The sequence below is a fragment of the Danio aesculapii genome, chromosome 3, assembly GCF_903798145.1.
Source record: "Danio aesculapii chromosome 3, fDanAes4.1, whole genome shotgun sequence".
In the NCBI taxonomy this organism is placed as follows: domain Eukaryota; kingdom Metazoa; phylum Chordata; class Actinopteri; order Cypriniformes; family Danionidae; genus Danio; species Danio aesculapii.
The window spans coordinates 62,084,629-62,097,806 of NC_079437.1; the positions used below are offsets into that span (position 1 = coordinate 62,084,629).

The 13,178-nt window shown below is 37.4% G+C and overlaps 1 protein-coding gene across 1 annotated transcript in view; it reads left to right on the forward strand.

The window, feature by feature from the left end:
* LOC130221807 (retinoic acid-induced protein 1) overlaps positions 1-5,818 on the forward strand; it is a 93,975-nt gene extending 88,157 nt beyond the window's left edge. Inside the window, 1 exon segment of the mRNA XM_056454403.1 lies at positions 4,373-5,818. Within this exon segment, the coding sequence (XP_056310378.1) occupies positions 4,373-4,381 (9 nt within the window). The 3' untranslated portion in view covers positions 4,382-5,818.
* The last annotated feature ends 7,360 nt before the right edge of the window (positions 5,819-13,178 follow it).

Consider the following 13,178-nt stretch of genomic DNA (forward strand, 5'->3'; position numbering starts at 1 on the left):
TAGTATATTTACTGAATACTAACTAGTAAGAAACTAATCCTCTATTAAAAAAGGATTAATATACTGAATAAAATGCTAATCCAGCAGGGGGCGCCTATAACAGCAGGAATAACATTGTTTCCTTGGTTACAGCTGTAAACAAATCAGTGTGACGTCAAATCTTGCAGGATTATATCGTTTTCATAAAATACACATTATCCTGATATTCGCAGATTACATGCACACAAAAAGCCCCGCCCCCTACTCAATATTCAGTTTTAGTTGACGCTTCAACTACAATATTCTTAGCCACGCCCCTCTTACTGTTAGTTTGCTATGAGGAAATGATGCATAAAAAGAAAGCTCCGCCCCCTACTCAATATTCTGTTTTAGTTTGACGCTTCAACTACAATATTCTTAGCCACGCCCCTCTTACTGTTAGTTGGCTATGAGGGAATGATAAGCAAAAGAAAGCCCCGCCCCCTACTCAATATTCAGTTTTAGTTTGATTCTTCAACTACAATATTCTTAGCCACGCCCCTCCTACTGCTAGTTTGCTATGAGGGAATGATAAGCAAAAGAAAGCCCCGCCCCATACTCAATATTCAGTTATAGTTTGACACTTCAACTACAATTTTCTTAGCCACGCCCCTCTTATTGTTAGTTTGCTATGAGGAAATGATGCAAAAAAGGAAAGCTCCGCCCCCTACTTAATATTCAGTTTTAGTTTGACGCTTCAACTACAATATTCTTAGCCACGCCCCTCTTACTGTTAGTTTGCTAAGAGGGAATGATGCATAAAAATAAAGCCCCGCCCCTACTCAATATTCAGTTTATTTTGACGCTTCAGCCACAATACTCTTAGCCACGCCCCTCTCTTAATAATATGTTTTACTCATCTAGAAAATGCTTCTTGATTGAATAATTTTCAGATATTTGGGTTAGAAGACAAGAGCAGCATATTTTCCAGCCGAGGACAGAGTTCAGCAGCAGCGAGCGCACATCAGCAGGGGGATCTGAGGGCTTTGGGTCTCTGGGATGCCAATTTGCTGCTTTAATGAAAGCGAGCGGTAGAGAAAACACCCCCGTCCAGCTCTCACAGGAAATCTCCTCCTCCTCTTCCTCTTCCTCTTCTTCTTCTCCTCTGTGCTCATGCATCAGTGTTTCAGTTCCTGTGGCTTGAGAACAGAGCTGTAGGTCAGAGCTGTTGCTAGATGAGATATGGTTGCGGCCAGAAGTTAACGAGTTTATTAAGACTAGTAATGTTATTAGTTTATTGCTATAATGTTATTAGTTTATTAAGTATAACGTTTATTAAGGTCAACCCCAACGCTAAATCTTACATTTTTAAAGTTAAAATGTGTGTGTATCTGCAGCTGTACCCCTTCTAGACTTTACCGTAGGTCAGGCTGAAGGGGCGGTGCAGGGCTTTGCTTTCCCTGCTCTTGCATGAAAAACACTGGATTTCCATTTCCTGAAGGAATACACGTTCTGCCCAGGCAACAAAAGAAAAGGGTTTTTAAAGTCAGCATGAAACGAAGCTAAGTTTTTCCTTTTTTCCCCATATGCTTGAAGTACATCCACTTGAAACGGTTTCTGAAATGAGGAAAAGGCCTGATTTTGTCCTTTGGGAATTAATTGGATCGCTTGAAGATCAAAATGGAGGAAGATTTGAATGGCGGTTACTGCCCACTAAAATCACCGTCGACACTTTCTACTGCAGAATGTTTTCAGATGAAGATGAGAAGAGTTAATGTTAATGTTGTGTCATAATCTTGTGAAATTACATTCACACCGATAGCCCCGCCCTAAAAGTCTAATAGCCCCACCCTAAGGTCTGATAACTCTGCCCTAAAGAACTAACAGCTCCTCCCTGAATTACTGATACCCTCGCCCTAAAGTACAGATAACTCCGCCCTAAAATACTGATTACCCCGCCCTAAAGGATTAATAGTCCCGCAAAGGACTAATTGGCTCCCCAAATGGCTGATAGCCCCGCCCTAAAGTACAGATAGCTCCGCCCTAAAATACTGATAGCCCCGCCCTAAAGGACTGATAGTCACCCAAAGGACTAATAGCCACTCCAAATGGCTGATAGCCCCGCCCTAAAGTACAGACAGCTCCGCCCTAAAATACTGATAGCCCCGCCCTAAAGGACTGATAGTCCCCCAAAGGACTAATAGCCACTCCAAATGGCTGATAGCCACGCCCTAAAGTACAGACAGCTCCGCCCTAAAAATACTTATATCCCCGCCCTAAAGGACTGATAGCTCCGCCCTAAAATTACTGATATCGCCGCCCTAAAGGACTGATAGCTTCACCCTAAAGGACTGGTAGCTCCGTCTGGAATTACTGATAGCTCCGCCCTAAAGAACTGTTAGCCCCACCCTAGAGGACTGATAGTCCCCCATAAGACAGATAACCCCGCCCCTAATCACTGATAGCCCCGCCCTAAATGACAGATAACCCCGTCCATAACACTGATAGCCCTGTCCCAACTAAATAGCCCAGCCCAAAAAGAATGATAGCTCCACCCTAAAAAATTACTGATACCCCCGCCCTTAAGTACAGATAACTCCGCCCTAAAAAACTGATAACCCTGCCCTAAAGGACTGATAGTCCCCAAATGACCGATAACCCCGCCTCTAAGCACTGATTGCCCTGCCCTAAATGACTGACAACCCCGCCCCTAACACTAATAGTCCTGCCCCAAATGATCAGCCCCACCCTAACTGACCGATAGCTCCACCCAAAATATTCATTTGTCTACAGCTGTGACTGCATCAATAAGAGATGCCTCTTAAAGGGACAGTTCACCCAAAACTGAACACTCTGTTCTCATTTACTCAAACTAGTGTTAAACCTGATTGAGTTTCTTCTTTCTGTCAAAGATATACTGTAGAATGCTGGAGAGATCAGCCAAAGACTTCCATGGTAGAAAAAAAATATATATATATTAAATACTGTGGAAGTCAATGGTTACAGGTTTCCAACATTCCTCAAAATATCTTCTTCAGCGTTCAAACGAAGAAAGACACTCATATAGGTTTGAAACAAGAAGTAGATGTAAGCAGGTGTAAGCAGATGCGGTTTCTCCTCCAGTGCTTATTGTGAAAGCAGACGGTTTGAAGAATGTCAATGCAGCCGCAGCAAGCAGAGAAACGGCAGAGGGATGATGGAGAGAGAGAGAAGCTGATGATCAGAGATGAAGAGCAGAGGATTAGTTCAGAGATCAGAGGGAGAGAGCGAGAGTGTGTATGTGTGTGTGAGAGAGAGAGAGAGAGAGAGAGAGAGAGAGAAGCGGAGGAGGAGAAATGCATAAAACAAGAATAGCAGCATCCATAGCAGCGCAATTAGGAAACACTCCTGCGGTGTGTTTCAGAGAGAGCTGTAGATCATGACCACAACACACACACATATATGATTATACTGCTGACCCCAGTTCAGCTGCAAAAAGACAACTACAAAATACAGTGTTGTTTTCAGGAAATAAGTCCAAATTAAGTGAGTTTTTCACTAAAACAAGCAAAATAATCTTGTTCTTGCTCTGAAATAAGATCATTTAGCTCGTTTTAAGGACTTTAATTTTACTCATTATTGCTGAAAACAACACAATGTTTGTTGCTTGTCTAGAAAATGCTTCTTGATTTAAGAATTTCTAGATATTTAGACTAGAAACAAGACTAAAACTCTAAGCTAAAAACCTGTTTTTGCAGTGTATTATTATTTTCACGTGATTAATTCATACCATAGTGTACTTCCGCTAACTCACTCGTCGATATAGACCTTGTGTACACGCGTGAATGAGTCGGACTTTCTAGAATGTTTAGAAGTGCGTGTTATGTCCAGGCCTTGTTTATATAGTACAAACACACACACAAAACATTTAAAGGACGTTAATAGTTACTCTGACAACCTTAAAAGCGATAATCATGTTTGTTTGTGTGGATAATCGATGCTAATGGTGCTCTGCTAACAGGCTCAGGTCTTCCTCTTTATTACTGACTCACAGCGGCCTCTGCTGGACAACATAAGAACAACCGCTGGTTAGATTATAATATTACACTTTAAATATGTAAACATAAACACTCCGTCAGGCTTTAGGGTGACATCAAATGTGGTTTAATCTATTACTCTTCATACTTAAACAAAAACATTTGGGGTTTTCCCCCTCTGATGACACGTACAAAGGGAGAATGTCTATCAAAGTGCTTCCTTCATCAAGTCTGATTATAATAATATAATACACACCGCTGACACACAACTGGGTTTAAACCCTGCATAAAAGTCATTTATTATCAATAGGTGCCCTTTAAAATGTTCAATACTTTAAAAATAAAATGTATTATTGTTATTAAATGTATTATATTATTCAAATGCCTGTGTTTTCCAGGACATGTAATATATAAACACGGGCAGGACATGAAGATTGGAGGATTTCAGCAGAAGAATTAAGGAGGACCAGTGTCTGCATGTGTGCTGCCCGAACAACTGGAGCTTCAGTGGAAGCACAAACACACACTGTAGCAATACACACACACACACAAACACACACACACACACTGAAAAAAAGGGGAAAGATGCTTCTGTTCTGATCCGAATGTGCCATTCCTCCATCCAACACACTGAAGATGTCATGCAACTCACTGGATGTATTTCAATGGACACTTACATGTTACAAAGAAGAAGAAAAAATAATGATAATAATAAAATAAACTGTATGGTGTGCTTTACAGGTCTAAATATTCTGATCTCATGACGAAATAATGAACAAAAAAAAGAAGATATAAATGCATTATTTTAATATACCGCTATACGCCGAGATGTAGGCTTGTTTTCATGTGCATCTGAAGATAAAGCAGATGAAGCACCGCGCATCTGGAGGAGGGGAAATATCCTGCGTTCATGTTGTGTGTGTAAGCATTTAGGGATGGGGTTTTTTTTTCTGCGGAAATCAACATTTTTGGGTTGATTTACTCCGGCGTATGCGTTATAACATTGAGGAAATGTGACCCTCGACCAAAAAAAACAGTCTTAAAGGCACAGTACACCACCAAAACAATAACAATTCCCTCACTAAGAATTGATTCCCTTTCATTTCCTTTAAGTTGCCTGGTATATTTATCGAAATTATCACTTTGATTACAAAAATCATTCCAATATTACATAAATATTGTGTTCTATGAGGACATTTTGTACATTTCCAATCATAAACTTCATTTTTGATTAATAATCTGCGCCTAAGAACCGAATTTTAAAGCTGATTTTCTCTATATCTAGATTTTCAGCACCCTCAGATTTCCAAATCCTCATATCTCAGCCATATAATAACAACATACATCAATGTTTAGCTCATTCATTTGGCTTTCATAAATCTTAATGTAACGAATAAATGAAAATCGACTTTCTTTTCTCGGTTTAGGGTCATAATTTAACTGGAATAGCGATTTTTAAATGAACATTGTCAAATCTGAATTGTCAGACCAAACTATGACTTGATTTGTAATATGTTTTCAAGCATTAGGGGCTGTTCACATATCACATCTTAAACTGACTGACAAACCCTTGCAGTAGCTCTGATACAGCTTTCATTTATGGAGAAAACGAAGACGCGCCGCAGTGTTTGTGGGATCTATAATTGTCTCTATGCTCGGAGTGTGTCGAAAAACATCAGGTGATCCATCCAGCGATTCCTTGACGTTCATTGAACAGTATTGGCAGTGTCATATAATCCGAATCCATTCAGTTAAATAGACAGAAACATATGTTCATGTTGAGGAACACAGAAAAATGACTATTGAAATACAATACGTTAAAAATCCTGTTGCAGAACATGAAAAAATGACTATTGAAATACAATACGTTAAAAATCCTGTTGCAAAACATGAAAAAATGACTATTGAAATACTTTAAAAGTAGGTTAAAAATCGTGTTGAGGAAGACGGAAAAATTAGTTTAGAAATACTTTATATTAAAAGCAGGCTAAAATTCATGTTGACACCCAAAATAATTCTTTGGGGAACACGAAAAAAACCGACTATTGAATTAAAACGCGTTAAAATTAGGTTAAAAATTGTATTGAAAAACAAAAACTTAAAATAAAATACATAAAAAAAATAGTATAGGAACACAAAAAATTACAACTGAAATACAACACGCTAAAAAGTAAGTTAAAATCGTGTTGATTAATACAAAAAAAATGACTATTGAAATACAATACGATAAAATCGTGTTGAGGAACAGAAAAATTACTATTGAAATACAATACAATAAAAGTAGATTAAAAATCAAGTTGCGGAACATATTTGTGCTGAGGAACATGAAAATATTACTATTAAAATACAGTAGAAATACGTAGGTTTAAATTCACGCTGAGAAACACAAAAATAATCACTATTGAAATACAAGATGTTAAAATCATGTTGAGGAAGACTAAAAAAGGGGAAATTTGTGTCTTTAAACACAAATCGATGGATACATCTTTGTGAGTATATAACAATCTTGCGTGAGTTGGAAGTATTTCTGAAAGTTTGTGTTTGTATGGCGCGTCAGGAGATACGAAAGACACTTCCAATTGACATATAACAGGTTCAAAATTGCGTTGAGAAACACAAAAAAATGACAATTGAAATACAATACATTAAAAGTAGGTTTAAAATCGTGTTGAGGAACATTGAGGAAAAAATGACTATTGAAATAAAACGCATTAAAAATTTGGAAAAAAAACTGTTGAAGAACAAAAAATTATTATTAAAATAAAATACGTTAAAAATCGTGTTTGACGAACACAAAAATGAAAACAACAACAATCGTGTTGAGAAATACGAAAAACTACTATTGAAATACAATATGTAAAAAGTAGATTAAAATCGTGAGGAACATGAAACAATTACACAAAAATTGAAATATGTTAAATATCGTGTTGAGGAACACAAAAATTACTTGAAATATGTTACAACACATTAAATATAAGTTAAAAATCTAAATGGTGTTGAGGAACATGATAAATAACTATTGAAATACATTAAAAATCAAGTTGACGAACATGAAAAAATGACTATTGAATTACAATATGTTAAAAATTGTTTTTTTTGGGGGGGGGATGCAAAAAAATATAGAAATACGATACATTAAAAATATTTTTTGGGTAAAGCAAAAAAATGGCTATTTAAAAACAATACGTTAAAAATCATTTTTGGGGAACACAAAAAAATACTATTGAAATACAATACGTTCAAAATGAGGTTAAAATCGCATTGAAGAACACAAAAGATTACTATTAAAATAACATTTGTAAAAAATCGTGTTTGAGTAACAAAAAAAAATACAACTGAAATACGATACGTAAAAAGTCGCCAATAGCCTAGAGGTTAGTGAGTCGACACATAGCACAGAGGTGCTTGTGGCGACCTGAGCTCGATTCCCGGCTCGAGGTCCTTTGCCGATCGTTCCCCTATCTCTGCTCCCCACACTTTCCTGTCTCTAATCTCCACTCTCCTATCAATAAAGGTTGAAACCCCTATAAAAAAAATTATGTAAAAAGTCGTGAGGAAAAGGAAAAAATTACTATTGAAATTGAATTACGTTAAAAGGAGATAAAAAAAATTGTTTTGACAAACAAAAAAAACGTTTAATACGTTAAAATTAGGTTAAAAACGTTGAGGAACACACAAAAAAATGACTTGAAATACAATACGTTAAAAATAGGTTAAAATAGTGTTGAGGAACAGAAAAAACTATAAAATACGTTAAAAATCATGTTTGATGAAAACCAATAAATGACTATTGAAATACAATATGTTAAAAATGTAGTTTAGGAACACATAAAATGACACGCTAATAAAATACGATTCGTTAAAGTAGGTTAAAAATCACGCTGAGGAATAGGAAAACAAGGTCTATTGAAATGCAATACGTTAAAACTCATGTTGAGGAACAATAAAAATAGTAAATGTGTGTCTGTGAAGACGAATCTATAAATACAATCTCAAAACTATACAACAAACTTAGTAACGAACTTAGTGCGCACAAAAGACATGATATGTGAACGACCCCTTTACTTTCCCCTCACGTTTCTTATATGGGAAATGTGCAGCTTGAACATACTTATAAATATCTCAAATGAATAAACGAAGGGTTTGGATCAACACGCGAGTAAATCAAGTCAAACATGGTCATTTTTGCTTGAACTCTGAGCCTCAGCGGCGTGAAGACATCCCCATGAACGGATTCTTGTTTGTTTTTGTGAAGTGATGCTGAAGCGACGTGAACGGTTACAGCGAGAGCTCATTTATTCAGAAACGTGTACGTGACCAACATATTAGAGGCTTCACTCCAGCGCAGTATTACAGGTAAGAGCGCAGCATATAGAGACCACCGACTCATCACCGTATTATTTGATTCCTGAACTCTAAGTACTCGTGTATATAAAGTCTTTGATGCTGTTTAAATGTAAGATGTGATGTACTATTATAATTGTGTATAGTATTTCTTAGAGATGTTTATTTTCTATAAAAACAAATATGTTATTGCTTACAAAAGTTATTAAAACAACCACTTGAAAGGACTTTGTGGATGGCAGAGCTTCTCTTTCTCAAATATAATGCTGTTGTTTTGGTATGTAATCGAGTGCTATTATCTTAAAGATGTGTGTGTGTGTGTGTGTGTGTGTGTGTGTGTTTCGCAGTCAGCGGTCTGCACAAACACATCTACACCTGCTTGCTTTCTTGACACCTTCATTTGCTCTGCTGGAGGCCTCAGCAAGCTAAACACAAACCTATTTTAATCCTATCATAGACCTGACGCAGTAAGGCGCAAGACGTGTTTGGCGTGATTTGTTGCTATTTTCAGACCAGCGCAACTGTAATTTCCCTGTTTTGCGTCACGTTGTTTAAATAGCGAATCCATCTGCACCACTCTGTGGACTCATGGGTGTGCTGGTCTATAAAGGAGGTGTGTTAAGGTGCATTGTTGGAGCGTTGCTATTCTGAGGAGCTGATATAGACTGCACCATTGACCGACTAAACGCTGCTGTAAATCCAGCAGAGTGCTTTAATTATGCATCTATGCAGGTCCAAACACTTACACACTGCTTGATACACACAGATGAACAGGAACACACAAATATCTTTACAGATGAAAACAATTAAAGGATTAAAATGATCCAGAAATTATGATTTTCTACATCAATAGAAACACCACTGCCTCCATGCCTTCTTCACCTCGGGGGGCTTTTTCAGTTTATTCATGATAATCTGCATCTGTATAATGTTATTATGATCAGCAGTATTATTGATTATCTGCAGATTTATATCTGTTTTAATAAACACAAGTGTAGATTTGTCCACCTGTGGGGTTTTGGAGACGTCTGCATCACTATATGGGGCATCAGAACAGGACGTGTGTTTGGATATAACTCAGTGTTTTGACCACACTTCATTATTATTGTTCATTTATTCCTCTGCTGGAGATTAGAACTGAATTTAGAAATAGTTTTGAAGCAAATCTTTGCTTTTAACAAACTAAATTAAATATGTGGGCTAATGGATGTGTTCAGTGGAGTGAGTTTCCACCGTTTCCTCACTCCACCAAAGTAAAGGAGTAAAGAGTGAAAATAAAGTAAAGAGAAAGTAAAGAGGCTGAATGGAGGAGGCTCGTTCTTTATCCTCGCGCTGCAGATGCTCTGTTTAACTGTTTTCTCACTAGTGAAGCGTTCAGTTTTACCACTTACAGTCCGCCGTGTAAATAGCAAATGCACCATAGAGCGACGAAACTGACTCTTAAAGGGAATTAGAGACGAGACTCTGATTGGTTTAATGCACGTTATGCTCAAAACACATTCAGAACTCATTAAGAGAATAAGCACAACCCTGTTAGACCATGATATAGTTTGTAAAGCCATATGTTCTGTCTTTCAGTAGATGTATATTATATGAGAGTCTTGCTTTGTTTACCAAATAAGTGGATCTAATTGGATTTGCATTGTAAACACTAAATAAAAGTTAAAAGGTATTGTTTTTTTACTTCATATATGAAGTTTTTAGTTATAATACTCCGCATAAATCCACTGATTTTTATCAAATTCTGCACAGAAATAGCTAAATAACGTCTGCAGATTCAGTCTGGCTCTAGTTATGAGTTATAAACCACAGCAAAAATATACTTCTGTCTAAAACATTATCGTTTTTTATGAAAGATGGTACTTTTGTCTGCGCTCTCCCCTACACTACACTGGAAAAATGGCCGTGATTTCAACAGTAAAAAAAACAGTAAAATTGTTACAGTAAAAATCCATAACCTGCTCAATAGTGTTTCCTTAATATATACGGAGAATAACTGTAAATTGACTAGAATTCCCTGCATGGCACGGCACTTTTTATGCTTTTTATTGACATTACTCTGGATCTTTTTAGCTGTTTCCCCATCAGTGATGTACATTAGAGATTTATGTTACATCTAATGTCGATAAACAGTGTTTATTTACTTTAATTTTATGCGTATTACCATACTGGTGTACCAGAAGCTCTGAGTTTTGAGAACTCGCTCTTTAAGATCTCAAAGCTCAGGGCTTCTGGTAGTACCTAGAATAGCAAAGTCCACTAAAGGAGGTCGAGCCTTCTCATTTATGGCTCCTAAACTCTGGAATAGCCTTCCTGATAACGTGCGAGGCTCAGACACACTCTCACAGTTCAACACTAGATTAAAGACCTATCTGTTCAGTAAAGCATACACTCACTGCATCACATAGCGGTCTGATACATGAATGTGCTCCACGCATCTCGTTTATATACACTATGAACAGCAGCTACGCTAATTATTCTCTTCATTCTCTATTTCCACCTGGGGATACTCATCCCGAGGCCCTCGGAGACTATGTAGCACCACTGACTCGATCCAAGACCAGCGACGAGACGATCCCAAGGTTTCCATAATCCTGGACCAGGCCGTATCCTGAGAAGCTGCTGTGGTGGTCATGGAGGAGTGGAGAGCGTGACACTGATTCCTGTGACCCTCCAGGAACAGATGAGTCTTCGCTGAGGTCCAGCGTTCTCCAGCACTGAGACTGCAGCTCTGCACAAGACGTTTGGCCAGAGGAGAAATGGTCGTGCCCAACTGAGTCTGGTTTCTCTCCAGGTTTAATTCTTCACTTTCGCCAATTGGTGACGTTTTTCCCTCTCCGCTGTCGCCACTGGCTTGCATGATTCTGGATCTGTAGAGCTGCGCATCGATGGATTTGCTCTTCAGTGTTTGGACTCTCAGCTGGACTCCACAGCTGCCGTTTTTTAACGTAAATTTTACGGATATATTTTTACAGTGCAGCTTAGTCGACTATATAAGTTAGAGAATCCAGTAAAGTTTCTATGGTAAACAGTAAATGCTGCTAATAGACCAAGTGCATAATTAAAATCAGCAGACACAGAACGGAGGATTTCATTACAAAAACCTTTTATTTACAAGCTTCAGAATAAATGGAACAGAAGACAACAGGATATACTGCCAGTTTAAACAGCTCGTCTTTGAGACTCGATCACAAGCACTACAGAAAGTTCAGCATCGAGTAATAATAATGAATGTCTGACGGTGTTACTGCTGAGAAAATAATGAACAACGGCTAATCAGGAGCTCGTATAACTTACATGACGGCGACGAGAGATCAAAAACTGCTGCTTTCTCTCCCTGACAGGGAGATCCTCGAATCTTTGGATAAATACAGACGTGACGGCTGATGTCTTTGCTCAATACTTCATTAACATTCGGTGCAGACCACAACATTTGGATTTAGCGAACTCTCCAAACGGAAGACTTTAATATACGGCAAAACCCCGGCTGGAAATACGGATTGGATTTCATTGGCAAACGGTGGGCTTGTTTTCATATAAATGTATATTCATCTGTCTGTAGTTACATAGTGCAAATGGACACAAGCCCGCTCCTCATCATCATCATCATCAAACCGCGCGTTGTTTTCCTTCTTCAAAATCAATGAAACCGGGCCAAAATGGCGGAAGCGCGGCAACAAAACGTGCCATCAGCAGCTCTTCAAATACATCAGGTCAGAAATCATAAATATTTAAAGTATATACAAAGAAAGAACTTTTATAAAGCCTTTAAGTCCTCAAATCAACATGAAGAACACTAGAGATGATAACCCAGCAAGCATTCTGTGTGTGTGTGTGTGTATCCTTAATAAATGTCTTGGCTAAAACAGTGCTGAATAATCTAGCCTGAAAATCTACGTGACGTCTAACAATAGTCTATAATAGAAAAGAATGAACACATGAAGTCTGATTTATTTGATATTGTTTATCTGCACGATGTATTTTACATCTTCTAGATCTGAGACCGTCTTTAAAAGGTCTATTAAATGAACTTTCTCAACTTTAAACATCTATTGAACGTCCAAAATGGATATCTAATAGATGTTTGCAGATGAGAAAACGCTCTAATATGCCTTTCAGACCATGTATTCTGTCTAAATATGCCTCTTTTAAACACAAACACCAAATAGATGAGTGCACGATGTGCGATTGTTAGACGTCTATTAGAGATTTTCAATGACAGTCCAAATTTAGCCTGCTTTTAGCTCATTTAAATTGCATATAACATTTCCATGCATTTGGGTTTTTAAAATAAACTTCAGTATAATCAATTTTTGATCTCTTCGATTATAAATACTCATATTCTCAAAATGCAATTCAGCTCATAGTAAAAAATGACACGTGTTGTGTTTGAACAGTAAGAACGTGGTTAAAATATGACTAGCTAAAAATGAGGAACAAGCTAGATCTGCATATGAACATATAAATGTGGTTATTATGCATTTAAATCATCACATTCAGCTTATTGGAACGATAACGCAAATCTTTAATTAAGCAAAAATGATATATTGAAAGTTCATTACCTCCAAACGGATGGAAATTTTATACGCAAAATCACAAAAGTCTAAGTATTTCTGAGTGCTGCGAGGAGAAATGAAGTGTTTTTCCCTCTATTTTCATGTTATTTCTCTGAAAAACGTGCTCAAATGGCAAGACTTTTTAACATTCAACCTATAAACTCCACTAGTATCTATTATCCTGCTGCTAGTGCTAATGTTTAGCTGCTAGTGTCTTTTCCATTATGTACCAAAGAGTGCACATTCATTCATTCATTTTAAAAGACACTAACGCTTTTTCATTAGATACAAGACCTCACTTATT